The sequence below is a fragment of the Emys orbicularis genome, chromosome 9 (assembly GCF_028017835.1).
Source record: "Emys orbicularis isolate rEmyOrb1 chromosome 9, rEmyOrb1.hap1, whole genome shotgun sequence".
NCBI lineage: Eukaryota > Metazoa > Chordata > Testudines > Emydidae > Emys > Emys orbicularis.
This window is the reverse complement of record NC_088691.1, coordinates 73010076-73029754: the sequence shown is the minus strand read 5'-3', so window position 1 is coordinate 73029754 and position 19679 is coordinate 73010076. Positions and strand designations below refer to the sequence as shown.

Sequence of the window (19679 nt, the reverse complement as noted above, 5' to 3'; positions counted from 1 at the left end):
GGAGGGTCTAAGCAAGTAAAGTGTCTTTTGGCCATCAGAGAACACTGGGAATTGGAGCAAAGAGGTGGAGGACAACAGTTTGACTTGGAGAGGGGTGTAACATTTCCTTCTTTTCACTCCATGCAGCAATGATTTCTGACAGCCAGAGCAGCTCACATTTCCCTTTGCCAAATTCAGAGTAATGTATTTGTTTATATTTGTCTGAACTTCACATCAGTAGTTTGAATGCTTCTATGAAGAGGTGTGTGTCCTACAAAGCAGATATGATTTTGAAGAGTTTGAAGTTGTGTATAGCATCCACTTTTTCACACTGACAGTTGTGTAATTTTAATGAACGGAATTTGATTCCCTTGAAAGCCAAAATCTGATAGCATTGGCTGGGATGAAGCATAGGTGTACAGTATGAGCTTTCAAATAAAGATCTGCCAGTGTATCTCCCTTCTGGTTTGCAACATTCCTGCTGCTTTAGGCTAGGTTTCTCCTGAAAGAACGCACTGAGACAACTCTTGTGCTGCCATCTTGTGCTCTAGAATCACAGCTTTCATTTAAAAAAAAAAAAAGTTTTGACTTATTTTGATGTTTGCAAAAAAGAGTGAAACTCTTGCAACTGTGTCTACCTTGAGTCTGCAGGGAGCCTGGAACAATGAGACTGAAAGGTGGGAACTGCCCGATTTGTCTCACTGAGTTGTTAATTCAGACACCCAGTGATGATGATGTAAATGTCAACATTGTTAATTATTTCATTCCCCATGAAAGCCTGTAAGAAAGGAGAGGTAAGATCACAGATCTGCACAGTCACTGATTAATGTCTCATTGTATGTGGGTGGGATTTGGAAGCGTACTACCACTTTTCCCCTCAAATTAAGAAGGTACTAAGTAGAGCCCAGGAAGGAATCTGAGAAGCCAACCCTGAGGAGTCCAGTAGAGTCCATGGGAATATTAAAAACTCAGTGTGGGGTGCCCATCTCAAAGGAACCCAAGGAGCACACAGTCATATGTTGGTCATTTGTGATATCTACTATGAGCAAGCGTCTCACTTTGGCAGTTGACGTGGGCAAAACTTGGAGGAGCACCACAACCTTTTTCCCAGTTCAGCCCCTGATAGGCACGTACTTACACTGTTTACAAGCTGAAATACTCCAGTTTATCAACCACTTGAATTAATTTTCTTTATTTCACTGTACTCCCTATGTTAAAAGGCCTGTGTAGAACATGTGACCTGAATATATATTTATGTAAGAACAATCACTTTAGTAAACTTGCAGTGATTTTGATCATGGAATTTGACCTAAATTGTGACATTCCTTGCTCTCATATTCAGGTTACCTGAAGTTGTTATTAGTGAGGGGCCTACCAGTTGGGATAAAAAAAAAATCCAAAGCTTTGTCCAAAATTTTATTCTTAAATAGTCCAGGTACAAGAGGGGATCTCTTCATGTGGATTACATTCACATACCTCTGCTGTTCTTGGTTTCAGCTGAAAGCAAAATTGGGAGAGGCTGTTCTTACTGTATTTCTAGAATGGCTGAAACAGTTGAGGTAGCTGAAATCCTTCAAGAGAGCCTGATCTCAAGAGATTAGCAGCCCAATTTTAGGCAAGGGAGATTCAGACTAACTTCTGAACATTTGGATACTAAACTGTATAGAATGTTTGAACCTTTGGAAGTTCACTCAGTCCTAGTTGGGATTCTTCCATCTGTGAATTGATGCAGATGTCTGGAAAAGATTCATATTATACATGTACACAAGGGAGTGGAAAAAGTACACCAAAAGGAAGGGCAGATCCATAGAAACAAGTTATAGGCATGGTATTTACCTAAATAAAATTTAAAATCATGTGGAACTGAGTGCATATATTGTAGTTGCTTCCAAGTGACATTACCTTACTCAACCCTGGCTATTTCAGTAGATCAGTGGTTCTCAACCAGGGATCCACGGACCCCTAGGGGTCGCAAGCAGGTTTCAGGGACCCCGCCAAGCAGCGCTAGCTTTAGATTCGCTGGGGCCCATGGCAGAAAAGCTGAAGCCCTGCGACATGGGGCTGAAGCCCGGGGCCCAGAGCCCCGCCACATGGGGCTGAAGCCAGAGCAATGTAGCTTTGCAGGGGTCCCCGTGGTATGGAGCCCCAGACAATTCCCCTACTTTCTACCCCCTAATGCTGGCCCTGGCTTTTATATGCAGAAAACCAGTTATTGTAGCACAGGTGGGCCGTGGAGTTTTTATAGAATGCTGAGCATGGTACATGAATATGGATGCTGATTTTGTGCTATGTCAAGTTATATAAAGTGTTCATTGGACATGAAAATGGTTCTTTTAAATGATTAGAAATTAAGAATGCACATGATGTCTGCTTTCAAATATACCATTATTCAAACCCTACTGTTAAAGGATTTTGTATTGTGAATGTGCATGCATCCAGCCTTACTGCAGTGAAAATTGCGTGGTAATAAAAATATTTGTATTTTGATAATACAAATAGTCTGTTTGCATTAAATTAGCCTTTTTTTCTGATTGTATATTTGCTACAGTTGAGTCGTTCTTTTTGTTGATTAATTTTGGTCCAGAATGATGTATTGTTTGATAAGACTGATTTTCTTCAATCTGACATGTAATTATTTTTATCCTTCATGTCTCTAGAATAAGGCAAGATGCCACGGCTTCTCTTATCCTGTTGTGGAAGGTTACAGCAGTTGGATTTAAACAGTGCTCACTTATAGATGGTAGAAGCGTTACTCTCCTCCAGGCACTGGGTGGACTTGTTCTTTCTGAGGAAATGCTTGCATTAGGAAATAACTACTTTATTGGTGAGTTGTGCTAATGTTCTGGTCTCCTGATCTCCAGCCTTACACAAGAATCAATAATTTATGCAAAACTTAAAGAAATGTAGAGGCAGCTCTATTAATTTACCAGGGGCTTGAAGAACTAGATGTGATGGTAAGACTATATTTTAGAATTTTGTTAATACAAAGCAAATGAATGCTATCTGAAGCTGCAAAGTAGCACACATGTGGAACTATCTAATATGAACTCCAGTTAATGTTATTTGACCCATCTACTTCAGACACACAAAGGGTTTTTTAATACATTTTAATTTAACTATGTTGCTTTTTGATAAATACTACAGTAAATGCCTCCAAATGTTAATATTCAAGGTGTTTCTTTGATCATTTGTTATATTATGGTACACTTTGAGAAAAGAATTTGTCTGAAATCAGTTAAATGAGTAAAATACCTAGAACACAATGTAAACTTCAAAATATATTAAAATATAATGGGCAAGTCTGCTCTTCTCACACCCAATTACCCACCAATAACACTTATGTGTCAAGGATTTATTCCTATGTAAATATGACACAAACACAGTATTGTTAGAACTCTCTTAATATACTGTAATATACTTCATTGAAAAATGAAACACTAAATATCATGGGAGGAAGTGTGAAATGAAAATTGGTATACAGTTTAAATAAAGTATATGGAAAATAATATTGGTTTAAAGACATTCTTTAAGAATGGAGACTATAGATTTAATTATATCGGGCTTTGTGGACAGATGGTCTGTTGAAATTAGGTCATGAAATTGAAATCATAGTAATAACAGTACTTATTTGTTATAGTCTTGAAATACTTTACATTCCAAAATGAAGAAAAAGCTGCTACAAATTATTGCTGGGCTGCCCAGAGGGGGGGGCAATTTGCCCCAGGCCCCCACAAGAATATAGTATTTTATAGTATTGCAACTTTTTTTTATGGAAGGGGCCCCCGAAATTGCTTTGCCCCAGGCCCCCTGAAGCCTCTGGGCGGCCCTGAATTATTGTTCAGTAATTTGTCATTTCTGAAACACAGGCTGCTTTGCAAATAAATATAAAACATCAAAAACACTTATGCAAAAATATTGGGCTGTGTTCCGAATGGATGTCCCTGCCAGAGAGAAGCCCAAATAAAGCAGAAATGCTGTTTCCACAGTGATAGGGGACAGTGTATTAGAGATCCTGACGAGGGTTGTTAGTACAGCTACTTTCTCAGCAGCAGGTTTAATTTAATGGCATTTATTTTCTCCAAATGGGTTTCCAGTTATTTTACATTTTCCCCCTTGAGCTGAGATAAACACTTTCTCTTAAATCTCTTACGTTTTAATTTTTTTTTTTTTTTTGCATTTAATTTGCCAAAGTTAAAAGTTTCTCTCTGAGAGTAGTGCTAACATGGCATGACGTGGCAACTAACATAAGGTAACATCCTAGTGAAGATAAGGCAGTTTGTAGTTTTTACACGTGATAGCAGGTCAAGGTAAAGTCTATGGGGGAATGTTTACCTCAATCTACTAACTTATGTTACAGCTACATTTGCCTTGTCTTTGATTTTGTGTTAGTTAACATGTGTTAGCTCACACAAGGTAAGAACGTACCTTTTTTCCTAGTGAAGACAAAGTTTACGTGCAGTTTGTAATAGAGGCTTCGGTCATCATGTACATCATTACAAATTCTTCTTCTGTAACTTTTTCTTCCATCTACTGGAAATTTGTGATTTTTTTTTTTAATCTTCTGATCCTAAAAAATATGTACAGAGCTTTCCAAACTCCTTAGTGCAGTTTTTTTAATAAAACCAAGAAATCACAATCATCTTGACTGATGTTAGAGGACACTATAATCACAAATTAGTATGGCATGGAGTAACATGGAGACTCAAGTAATAATGAAGTGATACCATGCATCGAGGGCTAATCAGTGTTTAGTAAAGAGGTATGCACAGTACATTTTTATTTAAATATTTTATTAAAAGACCCAAAATCTACTTAAATTCTTCATTTTAGTTTTATAATCTGCTGTGCATTTGTAGCACTCTGAGTTTTAGTTCAAAGAAAATAAATATAAAACATACTCTCTCCCTGTACCTTTTATATATATATATATATATATATATATTGGAGCGAGGTGAGACTTCAAGGTTTTTATTTTCAGTATTCACAAAAAGTTCTATTGCATGTAAGCATCAAAATAGGGACATGGATGACTTTGCTGTATACAAAAAAGCAATGACTATAACAGCTACTTTGTTTGATTATACTTAAGCTGTAATACTCTTGAGCCAAGAGGTAATGTAGGATGATATAAGCAAAATGCTACTTTCCTTCTAGGAATATATCAGTCAAATATTTGCTTTATATGTATTATATTTCTCAGAGAAATGTAGGGGTTGCACTGAACATTGTATTTTTTTCTGCATATTCAACTGAGTTTTTTTAAACTCTTCTTTCCTTAGTTAATCTTACTAAAAGAGATTTTATTGGCCTCTTATTTTTTCCTTTCTAATTAGAGATGTTATAGAAGAAAGGGAAGATGTGAGTAAGCTGAAGATCAAAGAAAAAGATTACATGACTCTCTCAAGTCACTTTCCCCAGTGTAGCCTCCAAGTTTATGCATCTTGGATCTTTAATTATTTCGTACAAGTCTTCCTGAATGTGCCAAAGACAAAACATTCAGGGAAATGTATTATTTGTTTTATGTAGTGTCTCTTGGTGTCTAATTAACTAAATTAACATTTGTTGAAAGTTGTTTAGACACTACTGAAAGGAATCAGACAGGAGAAAGTAATCAAGTGATGCAGTGTGTAAACAATATTTATTGAGTGGAAGTAATGGAAGTCTCTAAGAATTACAAATAAATAAAACCTTGAGTTCATATTGTTTTACCATATATGAAAAGCAGCCCTATACCTCAGTCTGAATGACTTTTTGGGGATTGAATGGAACAGCAAAACGAGAAGGAATAAAAGTCTGCGACAGTGTGCCCTCTCTGTAGCATGATACTTGAATTTTGTTTCACAAAATGGATGCTGACTTTGCAAATAGTCAGATTCTTTAAAAAGTGCAGTGCGGAAATGAAGTCATAATGGTTCCATGGCTGTATAGACCACATTTGTTAAATTGCTACATTTACTTTATTAAAGCTGGGCCATCTTGAGAAGGGAAAGGGGTGCCAACTCCAATACTTACTGAAATCAGTTATTGTCACAGCGTATACATTCCATAGCAATCTTATTAATACTGTCTTCCTTAAAGAATGATTTTAATGAGTTTTGAGTAAGATTCCATACCACAAACATGTGACTATCTTCTAACATTTTTCTTAGAGCCATTAATTGAGAAACATAAGATACATTTATTAGTCAGAAGGAATGAGTGACCTATTAAATACAACTTAGGCTTTGAAAAGAAAAAAGGTGCACTGGATGGGTCAGTGGTTTAGGAGTGGGACAGGACACTTTTTACTTCCAGGTTGCTGGTATAAAGCCAGGCTTGGCTGGTACTGACCATAAGATGCTGCCATTTTGTTGCAGCTCTGGCTCTGAGAAGCACTCTGTTGGGGAGGAGCCCACTCATCATCCCTTTCAGGCTGCGTGTGGGGGTGAGGCAAAGGACGATTAAACCTCTTTTGCTGCAATAAGTTTTCTCTGCCACCCCCATCCTCTGGAGGCAAGACTTAGGGCAAACATATTGGTGTGTGATTGCTAATTGTATGTTATGTGGGTTCACCATTGAATTTTTATTTCTGTTTAGGTCAAGCCAGTATCGCATACAAATACCATATGTTCCAGTGTGTGAATATGGCAAAACTTTGGGAGCCTATGTAGTTTTTGCAGGGCATCAGTTTATTCTCCTGTTTTGCTTAGGGGTGGGAGGCCACAGTTCTAGGGGACAAGTATATTGCTGGAGTCTAGCACAGTGGCAGCTTTATTCCTCTTTACGCCAGACATGTATCATGCTGGGCTTGGATGTTGGGTTGTGCCAATCAGGGCAATGATAGCTATATTAACCCTTTGCTGCAAAGACTATGTTCATCTCCCTCTTTTGTTTGTTTCCACTTTGGTTGGTTTGTTTGAATAAATGTATGGGCTGTATGCCCCTAGCTTTTGGGGTGTCTTTTTGGGGACCCCATGGACAATGACTTATCAATGGGCAAAAAAGTAAAGAAAACAATTAAAAAATTGAAAACACAGCACTTCTTCAAGTACCTGTGATTGAACGAAACAGCTGTCCAATTAACTTTAGATTTTCCTAAATATTCTTCTTTGGACAAAGACTATGCATGACAAATTTATGAGGAAAGGAGGGTTGTATTTTTTTGTTTTTTATTACAATGGTAGGAGGTTAAAGTTGAGCTTACAGGATACATTTTTCACACTTTTAATGATGGAGTCACTAACGTGAGTTCATAATTAATTGGTCCCAGGTAAGGTTGACTCTCAGAGAAAGTAACATATGACTAGATGGGGTATATAACTGAAAATGTCATCAGAAAAAATCATCTGTTTAAATAGAAAATGAAAACATTTACTGTAGGTGAAATTCTGGCCCCACTGAACTCAATGGGAATGTTGCCATTTGCTTCAGCGAGTCCAGAATTTCACACTATATGGTCCAAAGACCCTTGAAGTCAGTGGGAGATATTCATCTAAATTGGCAGGAGTATAGGGCCCTAATGTCCTACTATATTTACAAGATTCATGAGCTTTATTAGATTAACTCAGGATCCTCAGCAGTATGTGATCATTAGTGTCACCAGAACTATGTCATCAATGAGGAGCTGCAAAAACTTAACCCAGTTCTGATCATATATCTACTCTGTATTGCAATATGTTATTTTATTGAAATCGGATGTAATGCATTTGACAAGGTGCTGAAAAATGTCATTACAATGGAATGCATAGTATAGTAACAGTTTGATAAATGGGTATTTAAACTGAAATTTCCATGATTGTTAATTGGAACTGCATAGTTAAGGCCTCGCAGACTGAGTTGAGAACTAAAAACACAGTACTATACATTTTTCCTGGCAATCCTAGAACACCAGATATCCAGTCCCTCTCTCATGAAAGGGATAATACAGTAGTCCTAGTGCCATTTACATATATATCTGTTTCTATCTGACATGGTTGCAGGTTCCTTTGGTTTCCTTTTTGAGCTAATGAAGTATCTTTCTTGAGAATATTTAGTAAAATTTGCCTAGAAGAAGAAGAAGAAGAAGAAAAAAAAAAAGCTGCTCTAACCACAGTTTTGTAATCCAGGTCTTACTAAATTAGCACTATGGAGACCGCTCCCATCTGACATGCTCCTTCTAGCTGGGCAAATTCCCTACATTGTGTGAAGCCCAGCTAGTTGTGGCAACTGTCTCATATGAGTAGAGTGTTGAGGTGAGCACCAGAATCACCCTCGTTAATTTTTAGCTTTTTATCTTTGAAGGATTTATAAACTCGCTCCTTACTGTGAATGAAAACATAAATCACAGTCATGCATTTCAAAATTATGGAAAGTTTTGCTGAATATAAAAGTGTTTAAAAACATTCAGATTTAAATGGCTATAGCTTTTTTACTTTGGCAAATAACATTTAATAGTCTAATTCTAGTAACATTTCTAGTATTTCCCAAGTCTAGCTTTCTTGACTTGGGAAATAAGAAAAATTGCAATGATTTGATGTTATATTGTTTTGATGATTTGGAAAATAGATAACGAAAGTGTGTAACATACTTCATAGTTATCTGTTCAGTTGTAGTCAGTTTCCCAAAAGTGCTCATGATTGGGACATGGTATTGTAGAACATCCAATTGGCATTGAGGACTCCAGATTTTATTTTCAACTCTGCCTCTGATGTATTGGCTGCATTCATGTTAGCTGTTTTCCAGAAAAATGTCCCACTGTTGCTAATGCCAGTGCAGCTCCATCTCTGGTAACAAGGCTTCCCATGACTGCCAGCAAATGTAGCCATGTTGTCAAAACCTGCTTGTAATCAGTTTGCATGATATATGATAGTCGAACACTGCTGGCAGTCAGTGGCTTTTCTGTTCTAGCACCCCTACTACCATTGTGTCCACTGATGGAGCTGCAGCAGTGTTAATGACAGTGTGAAATATATCAGAAAAAAGCCTAGTGCATAAGGATCTTGAGAAAGTCTCACCTTCTTTCCCTATCAGTAACACGGGGGAAGGGTTATTTATCTCGCGTGGTTTGGGAGGCTTCATTAATATTTCTAAAGTACTGTATGAGACCACCTGCACTAAAAGATGCTTGTCGAGTTTCATAAATTCCATAATAAGGCCCAACAAGGGGTGGGGGGGCTTTGTAGGTTGGCATAGGTATATTTGCTTTTCTTTAATTGTATGTTTAAAAAAAACAGACAGAAAAGAAAATTTGTAGACACATTTTTCCATTTCAGTATAGCTGAGATTGAGAATATCTTTCCCTTTTAAAAGAAAAAAAATTACAGGAATGTACTTAAAATACCATAGCTCAAATCAAGAAATTCTGAATTATCATTCAGTGCCAATAAAAGTTGATAGCCAGTGAACCAAGAGGCTTAGCATATTTAGGATTGAATTTTATCCTCTGTTACCGTTTTAGCTATCATTATACATAAATAAAATATGATTTAGAATTGTCATGTTACTGAGGGCAGAACAATAAATCCTCTCAACATAATTTCCACTTGTAGCATCTATTGTTGTCTAGTATTTTGATTGTAGGGACTGAGTTAGGCCAGCAGTGTAATCTGACTTTGTCAGGTTGTAGAGCAATTTTAAATTAAAGCAATTTAATCAGCTGATTTTAAATAATAATTTAAATCACTTAATTTAAAAAAATAATTTAAATCCAGTTGAGACTTTGTGAAACTAATTTGAAAATTTGCGCTATTGCAAATGTAGATAAAAATTTATAATTAACTAAATTGTAAATTCTGTTGACTTTTTAAAATGCCACCGCTGACAGGATATCTTATTTTAATTTTGTTTTTTTTTATTATAGCAGTTTTGTAAAACATACAATAGGGAAAATTAATACCCTAACCCCGTAACCAACTGAACTTGTATGTAATTGCACACATCAATAATCATATTATCTTTAGTGGAGCTTCACATGTGTACATGTTTGTAGCAGCAGGGCTAAAATTTGTATTTTTATTTTAAAACTTTTCTCTTAATGGCATAAATCTTTGTCACTTCAAAACAATATTGCTGTAATGCTAATACTGAAAAGTTATTTAGACTTATAGTACATTAACAAAGTTATTGGGAATTTCTCTATACACACAGGGAAACATTTTCAAAAACTGGATCCCTAAATTAGGCTCCTAAATCCCTATTTTGGCACCATTGACCTTGATGAAAGCATTTTAGCTTTCTTGACTTGGGAAAGTTCAGTATATCAGAAAATGGTACTGGCTGGCTATTTGCTTATCAATTATGAGTTTGAGTGTTCTTATAGTAAGGATATTAATGAAGCCCTGAATTCTTTTTCAGCATAGATGATCACTTTAAATGTGATAGTTTTTAGAAATAAAATCTGTGCAGAATCTGAAATTCTACTGATAATTAGGAAATTATTTAAGGAAACAAGCCCAAAACATTCAGTTTTGTTATTGAAGACTATAAAGTCGGAAGAATGTAAAGAACTAGCAATGTGTAAGTAAAACAAATCTGATATAAATAAAAATATTAAATTAAAAATACGATTTAAATTTTTAAAAAATAATCATGATTTTTATCCAACCTACTTTCTATCATGCAGTCTTATTTATGGCTAGTCTAAGTAGTACAGTAACTCTTCACTTAAAGTCATCCTGGTTAACGTTGTTTCGTTGTTACGTTGCTGATCAATTAGGGAACATGCTTGTTTAAAGTTGTGTAATGCTCCCTTCTAACATCGTATGGTAGCCACCTGCTTTGTCTACTGCTTGCAGGAAGAGCACCCTGTTGGAGCTAGCTGGTGGGGGCTTAGAACCAGGGTGGACTGGCAGCCCCCCATCAGCTCCCCGCTCCCCTAACTTCCCTGTGCAGCAGCTGCCCAGCAGGCTAGCAGTTGCAGCTGTCCCTCCCCCCACTGCCATGTGCTGCTCCTGCCCTCTGCCTTGGAGCTGCTCCCCGAGACTCCTGCTTGCTGTGCAGGGGGCGGGGGGAGGGAAGGAAGAGGGGGGTCTAATGTCAGGGTGTCCCCCTCCCCCTGCTCCCCACTTACCCCATCTTCCATAGAGCATGGGGGACACACCAGGGCTCAGGAGGGAGGGAGATTGTAGCAGGTGCTGTCTCAGCAAGCTGATCTAATTAACAAGGCAGTGTACTTAAAGGGGAAATGCGCATATCTCCCTCCATTCCTGCTGCCTTGTAGAGTGAGAGAGTTAACCCTTGAGGGCTCAGCCAATTGCTAGTTCATCATTTAGCAGTAAGGGAAATATCCCACCCTCTGACTCCTCCACCTCAACCAAGCTTCACAATTATCATCACTGTGTACCAGTATTAAATTGTTTATTTAAAACTTATACTGTGTGTGTGTGTGTGTGTGTGTGTAGTCTTTTGTCTGGTGAAAAAAATTTCCCTGGAACCTAACCCCCTTATTTACATTAATTCTTATGGGGAAATTGGATTTGCTTAACATCGTTTCGCTTAAAGTCACATTTTTCAGGAACATAACTACAACGTTAAGTGAGGAGTTACTGTAATTGGTTTTAAAATACGTACATGTATGTACTAAGAAACAATGTGATAAGTACAATGAGAAGATATAATGGGAAAATGCATCAAAGGTCTTTTACAGACTTCCCTATTGTATGTGGTGAAAAATTTATACTTTTCTCCAGTATAAATAGAATTTTATACCCTAAATAAACTGAACTGTAACTTTTCTCATGTGACCTTGGAAAAGTATTATTTGAATCAGAAGTCATTAGGAATTCAGTAATAATTTAAAAAGATGCTTTGACTTATAAATCCCCAATGGAATGTAAATTTCTCATTTGTCTTGTACAAACAGCACAAAAACGCTTTATGACTAGTGATCTTAGTACTTAGCAATGAACATAACTGTAGTAACTAACAGCTTTCTATATTTAGTAATTTTAAATTCTTTCTAAGACTCTGTCTAAAATACTGTAGCTAAACTCAGCCTAATTAGTTTTGCATTGGCAATCTCACATTGAAGGTGCATCACCAAATAGTGCTGTTTAAATGCTAGGGACAAATTATGCCAGGCCCTTATGCAGTCGCTTCATGGTGCTGCAAGAAGACTACTCCCTTTCTCTTACATGGCCAAAGGAAGCCCCAATCATAGTTACAGTCCCTGCAATATAGTGGGCCCATGACCCTTCCCTCCCATTTTGCATATGCCCTTAAGGTGGGGCTCATGTGCAGTGGGGAGCATGCTGAACTGCATAAATAGGTGTAGCAGCGAGTATGCTTTCACCGTGTTCCATTTGGGGCATGCATTACCATACAGTTATGAATCACACGATCACATACTATTTCTCAGTAACAAAACTTTTAACAGCCTTCAATACACATGTTCAACATATGTATGCTATACAAACAGATTTTGTGAAAGTCATTCATTTGTAGGGTTACCATTCGTCCGGATTTTCCCGGACATGTCCGGCTTTTTGGGTTAAAAATAGCGTCCGGGGGGAATTTGTAAATAGCTACAAATGTCCGGGATTTCCCCCCCATGCAGAGCGCGGCAGGGCTGCAGGAAATTCAGCCGCTCGCATGGGGCTCCGGCAACCAGAGCCCTTCCCCCGCAGCTTCAGATCAGCTGCCGGAGTCCAGCCCAGCCAATGTAGAGCTACTCCCCTCCCCTCCCTCCCTGCATTCTCAGATCGCCGGCCGGCCGGGCTGTTCGCATCGGGCCTCGGCAGCTCCTCCTCCTCCCCCACTTCTCCTCCTCCCCAGCGCCCTGCTCCGGCAGCACTGTGTGGGGGCAGGGACCGGGTTGTGTGTTGCGCTGGGGAACGCAGCCACGTGTCGGGCTCCGCGTGGTGCCCAACATGCTGTTCTGAGCGGCAGGGTAGGGGGTTTCTGGAGGGGGGCAGTCAAGGGAGAGAGAGTAGGGGGGATTGGCTGGGTCAGGGGTTCGGGGGGGCTGTCGGGGCGGGGGTGTGGAAGGAGTGGATGGGGGCGGGGCTAGAGCGGGGCTCCCACCCAGTGTCCTCTTTTTTGATTGTGGAAATATGGTAACCCTATTCATTTGAGAAGTGCACAGTAGATTGTATTTACACAACATATTGCACATGTAATGAAGTATATAATATACAGCAATAGTGAAAATTTTCTGCCACGTATAGTCATCCAAGTTTATCATGGTGACTTCTGTAGTTAAATGACACCTCATCTGAATTTTAAAGCATGCTTAATTTAGCTCTATGAAAATTAGTAATGAGTCTGAACTACAATCTCAGCTCTAAACACGCTTGTGAACTTTTGAGGGTTTGTATAAAAACTTTGTGGATTGGCTCTATCTGTGTGTGTTTTGTGCAGAAGCAACATTTAGCATTAAAAGTGCTCACCTGCCTTTGTAATGCCAGAAGGTTTCCACTCAGACATCTTTGCCCTGACCACTATTAATCTCCAGTCTCATGAGTTTTAATTATCTGCTCTATTGATGGTCTCTGGGTCATTTAATGCACACAGTTATCGCTCTTCTTCATGCATTAGCTATTGGTAACCTCTAACATGGGTTAGAGACATATTATGCAGACAAAGTGAATGTCTTTGGTACAAAAGAAAATTATATTAAAATAAACTGATAATGAAAGATAATCTGTAGCTATTTTGAAACTAATTACAACGATGAGGGGATCCTAATCTTTAATGTATCTGGTTGTGAGGGTTTCAGATTAGAAGAATAATTGCAATCTGTGTGTTTTAGGTCCAGTATATGTGCACCCTTAGAGGCATTCAGTGTTATTACACCTCATGCAGTGGAAAGATAATCATATTTCCATCTGAAGAATTCAATTTAGCTTAAGTTGATTTTTTACTGAGATAAGTAAAATTGAAATAGGACAATTTTATTTTACAATAAGAGTGTCTGTCTACACACAGACTTACACCAAAATAACAAAGAGAGTAAATTAAAACAGTTTTAGTTATTTCAGTGCAATACCATAGCCTGGTTATTGGTGAATTCAGTGCATTGTGCTCAAGTAAATAGAATTTTCGTTTTTATGATTGCAGTTCACCTTTAAGGACTTATTTGTACAAACACGACTGAGTGTTGTGCTTACAGCAGGGAGGATTCCACTTAGGTTTAGGCCCTACACCAGCCTTGCAGAAAATTGTCACCCAGCAAAGAAAAACCAATGGCTGGCCCATTCCAGCTGATTTGGGCTCCCAGGGCTTGAACTGCAGGGCTGTTTCATTGCTGTGTAGACTTCTGGGTCAGGCTGGAGACCTGGCTCTGGGACCCTTCCATCTCACAGGGTCCTAGAGCCTGGGCTCCAGCGCAAGCCCAGAACCCTACCCAGCAGTGAAACAGCCCTACAATCTGAGCCCCGTGAACCCAAGTCGGCTGGCACAGCCCAGCCGCAGATTTCTTGTTGCTGTGTAGTCATACCCTCAGGTAACAGTAGCAACAGCAGCAGAATGTGAACTACATTATTCATTCAGTTCAACGAGGTGTTAATTTCAAGGACTGTTTTTAAATGATAGCTTTATAAGCCAAGAAGGAAACATGAAGCTGAAATAAAAGAAACTTTTAAATCCTTTTGTGCTGCTGCAATATACCACACTTGTGTTCTGGCAGCAAATCTTCAACAGACTGTTTATGAAAATATAATATAATATAGGGCCTCCTCTTTCAAGCATTAAACTGTAATTTCTTTGGCCTAGATCCACAAAGGACCTAGGTGCCTGAGTCTCAGATTTAGGCACTACTGTGATCCACAGAATCCCTGCTCAGCTGTTACCTAACCCTGTGGGCACCTGAACTCACTTGGTGCCTAAATTTTTGCTGTAAAAGTTCCTTAGGTGCCTAAACCTCTGCTTCTGGGCATGTGCACTGCTGCCCAGGCAGGCATCTGGATGCCTATCTTCTGCCTAAGCCTCAAGCCAGGTGAAGATCGGCCTTCCCTCACCTGTCTGTCCTCCAGGGCCTGATCCTGTAGGTGTGCTCGGAGGCTGCCTAACTCCACACAAAATGGCCACAGAATGGAGTAGAGAGCAGGACTGGCAAGTGATACTTAATTCAACTTTTGCCAAATCATAGTGCTGTATTTCTAAGCAACTTCTGCATTTTTTGGGGTGGAGGTAGAAATTTTACAATTTTTTAAAAAAAAATTTGTCAAATACTTTGCAGTTCACCTTTAACTACTGTATGTCCCAGCAGGTAATCGTGGGAAGTGAGTACATTTTATAGTTTAACCTTTGGAAATTCAGCTTTTCAAAGCTCATGGTAGATGGTTTATGACTTGTTGATATCTATAGTTTTTGGGGCAAAAACCAGTTTTCAGATTTCTGTTGCAGAATGATGGTCTAATGAAAAAAGCACAGGACTAGAAGTCAGGATGTTTGCAATCTATTCATGGCTCTGTCACAGACTAGCTGTGAGGCCTTGGACAAGTCACTTAACTTCTCCTCTTACCTGTAAAACGGGGACACTAATACCTAATTCCAAGGGGTTTTGTGAGGCACAGTTCATTAAGTTTGTAAAGTGCTTTGAGGTCCTCAGATAATCGGTGTTGCTATTTATTATTATACAGTGTGTATATGTTAAAATAGGATTAGTCAATCCTTTCATGATCTTACCCATTTTCAGACTGAACCAATGAGCATAGATAAAACCTGTGCCTTTTACAGTCTGCCTCAGCTCCTTGAGGGATCAGACACTCTTGACGGTCTGTCTGTTTGGCCCCAAAATATTGTTAATTGCAAATTTGCCTGCACTGTGGGTGTTCTCAATTACTTTCATTCAGGAACACAACAAGCGTGTAATGGGAAATCCTTGTGTGGGAAATCTATTAGTTTAGCCAATCCTGCCATCTTTTAGTATGCTGGCACCATTGTCTAGTGCAATAAATACAGCCCTCAGAGACATGGCAGAAAGCCACACTCTAAGCTGATATTGCAGGCAGTATACAAATAATCTCATAAGGGTCCATATCACATTGCTATGTGATTTTGTTCTTCTTTATGTGGTTTATTTGTTTCATCGAATTGTGCCATATTTAGAGGCAGTAACACAAAGCCATGAACTATTTTAAATGTGGTTCTACACAGAAAAGTGGCTGTGAAAATTCATTTTGGGGTTTATTATGCCCAGGTGATTCCAACTCATATTTGTTCAGTTTACAAATATAATCTAACCACCAGCTCTGCAAAATTCAGCTTCAGCTTTGAAAGTCAAGCTGAGTACTTTCCTTCTCAAGCACCACCACCAGTAATAAAGAACTACAGGCCAAATTCATGTCCTCAGTTGCACCTATGCAACTTCATTGTTATCAATCTGTACCTCAGTGATCCTCACTAAGGTTAGTGGCATTGCACAAATGTTACTGAGACTGAGAGCATAATTGGCCAGCAATAGTACTACTGTGTTGGTGATTATGTATAAGAAGGAAATGACTCAGCTTGACTATCCAATCCCAGTGTGATTTTTCAATGCTGGCAGTTAGTAAGGAACGTGTGTTTATTTGGAAACTGAGTGGGGTTTTTATGCTATTAGTGAGAAACAATAGAGATGTAGCCGCATGATGATGTTTTTACAGTTTTTGCTCAGAGAAGAATTACTTTTTAAATCCCAGTATTTCATGTGATTATTTTTTTTCTGACTGGAAAGCATTTGAAAGGGTTCTTGATATGTTTGTCACTAAGCACTACATTTAACAATGGAGATCAAATATGCTGCTGCCAAAATGGGGTCTGACTGATTCATGCCTTCTGTAACAAATTGTTCCTCCACACTTCAACATCAGTGATTTTTGTAACTGGGTGGAGGCCTGGTTAGCTAACCAGTTACAAATAACATGGTTTGTGTCCACATGGCAGCTTTTCTGCCATCACAGAGGGATCTGTGATGTTCTGGGCAGCTATTCTCTAGTGCCTTAGGCCTGGTCTACACTACAAAGTTAGGTCGATGCAAGGCGGTTTACTTCAACCTAGTCGTGCATGTTTCTACACTTAAATTGATCTCCCACCGCTGTAAGCACCCCATTACACCGATATACTAACACCACTTCCCCGAGTGATATAGAGCCACAGTCAATGCGGTGCATGTGTAGACACTGCGTTACTTATGACAACCCTAATTGTCCTCCAGCAGCTATCCCACAATGCCACCCACTGACCATTCTGGTCACCATTGTGAACTCTGCTGCCCAGGGGCCACAGAGACCAGAAACCTCCCCTCCCCTTTAAAGCCCTGCACGTTTTTGAAATTCCTTTTCCTGATTGCTCAGCTTGGCAAGCACACTTGAAGCTTTCCATTTTTGAGCGCAACTGCCCAGCTGACCATGCCAGCTACACACTCCAGACATGTTGCTGCCTGGAGCAGACAGGAGATACTGGATCTCCTGGGCCTGTGGGGAGAAGAGGCTGTGCTATGGACCAGCCATAAAAACGTTGATATCTACGAGCAGCTTGCTCATAGGATGCAGGAAAAGGTGTATGGCAGGCACCAGCAGTAGTGCTGTGTGAAAGCCAAATTGCTGCGGCAGGAATACCAGAAGGTCAGAGAGGCCAACAATTAATCTGGTGCTGACCTGCAGACCTGCTGCCTATACAAAGAGATGCATGCCCTACTTGGCAGAGACCCCCCCACACACACACCCAGCACCGCAGATAACTCTGAAGAGCCTGAATCAAAGGTCTTTGCCATGAACGGCAAGGAGGAGGTAGTGGATCAGGAGGAGTAATATGGGAAACAGGAGATAGCGGGATCCAGCTGCGCAGCAAGCCAGGACCTGTTTTTGACTCCACCGCAGTCCAGCCAGTCAAGCACGGGCGAGCCTGGTGCAGGGGAAGGAGTCTCGGGTAAGTTTGTAGATAAATTTTTAATTAGAGGGATGGCACCCCCAAAGTAGCAGGACACATTTTTTGACTTTTCACTAATTTACTTGTGCTAGAAGAGGTAGTGGTACTACCAAGAGAGGTAGAGTTGCTATCTACTTTTCATTCCCCTCTAGAGTACAGGGGGCATGCAGAGCAGATTTTTTTTATGTGCATAGAGGTGTCCTTTGAATCCTGCTGAGAGATCTTCATGAAATTTTCATGGAGGTACTCTGCAATTGTCTGCTGAAGGTTTCTAGGGAGTGCTGCCTTATTTCTTCCTCCACACCACTCAGCTATAATTTCAGTAGGCACCATTGCAGTACACAGGCTAGCAGCACAAGGGTCTGGGCGTCTTCGGGACGCTAGCAGCAACTGTGTTCTCTCTGCCTTTGCGACACTCAGGAGTGAGATATCAGCTAAAGCATCACAGCCTATGAAAAATGGTGCCAATATTCAGTGCTGTTGCCCTGCGCTACTAGAATCATGCAGCCAAGCAATTTCCTCTTCATTTCCCCAACTCCCAGAGGGCCATACTCATCATGGCTGGTGGCGTGTTGGGCACTGTGCACAAGCAATCCCAAGTAAAGGGAGAACGTAGGGGAGTGAGTTCAGCATCTTGTTTCACTTTCAGTAGCGAATATGCTCACAATGGTACCTCTGAGTGTTTCATCTTCAGCTGCAGCCATTGCTACCTTCAGGGTCTCCCTCTCCACGCCTGAGCCAGATAAGGAGAAAGAAGAGGATTCAGGATCACACGTTCAATGAGATCCTGCAAGCCAGTGCTGCATATTGGACTGTAAGCACAGGGCCTGGAAGATGAACATTGTGGAAAGAGAAGTGGAGAAAAGCCCAGAAATCCCAGCAGGAAAAGGAGGGAGATGCACCAGGACGTAATGGGGCTTCTCAGGCAGCAAACACAGATGCTGCAGACTGTGATGGACCTGCAGGTTCAATGATCTCAGGCTCGCCTCCCTCTGCAGTCCATAGAGAACTCAATATATGGATCTCCCTATACGTGCCTCACAATCCATGTGGCATCAGGGCCTGCTGCAGTACCAAGCCACAGAATGTGGCTGAAATGGACATGAATGTTCTTTACCCTTCATAGGTTCAGTTCTCTTAATTTATTAAGTTTTTAATGTATTTTAAAATTGTACAGAGTTTTTTGTTACAGAATAGAATTCTGTTGTTTGGAACATAATTCATCTGTGCCACTCCCCCGCATGACTTGTTCTGTCCTTCCGATATGTGTTGTACCCTGGAATGATTGTGTCCCATTGATTGTCCTCACTCCACCAAGTTTCCTCAGTCAACCTGTGGAACTCTTTGCCTGAGGAGGTTGTGAAGGCTAGGATTATAACAGGGTTTAAAAGAGAACTAGATAAATTCATGGAGGTTAAGTCCATTAATGCCCATTAGCCAGGATGGGTAAGGAATGGTGTCCCTAGCCTCTGTTTGTCAGAGGGTGGAATTGTATGGCAGGAGAGAGATCACTTGATCATTACCTGCTAGGTTCACTCCCTCTGGGGCACCTGGCATTGGCCACTGTCGTCAGACAGGATACTGGGCCGGATGGACCTTTGGTCTGACCCAGTATAGCCATTCTTATGTTCTTATCTGTATCAGTTCACCACATATACTCAGAAGTTCTGAAAACAACAGATTACCTGTTATTGCACAATAATCCTGATGCTTGTTATTGCACAGTGTTACACAACTCATAGGATCAGTCACAAAATTAATAGGTTCATTGACAATGTTATATTCGTAGATGTACAGCAATCACCACACAATTCAGATCAGGCCACAAAAGAGCGGGGCCCGACAGAGCACACTACAATAGATATTACTCTGGCTCACTGTTAAAATGGTCTTTC

The 19679-nt window shown here is 39.9% G+C and overlaps 1 protein-coding gene across 1 annotated transcript in view; it reads left to right on the top strand.

Moving 5' to 3' along the window:
* Nucleotides 1-19679, top strand: part of DNER (delta/notch like EGF repeat containing) — a 277948-nt gene that overhangs the window by 144077 nt on the left and 114192 nt on the right. The window contains exon 4 of the mRNA XM_065411069.1: nt 2637-2803. Within this exon, the coding sequence (XP_065267141.1) occupies nt 2637-2803 (167 nt within the window). The remainder of the gene's footprint in view (nt 1-2636; nt 2804-19679) is intronic.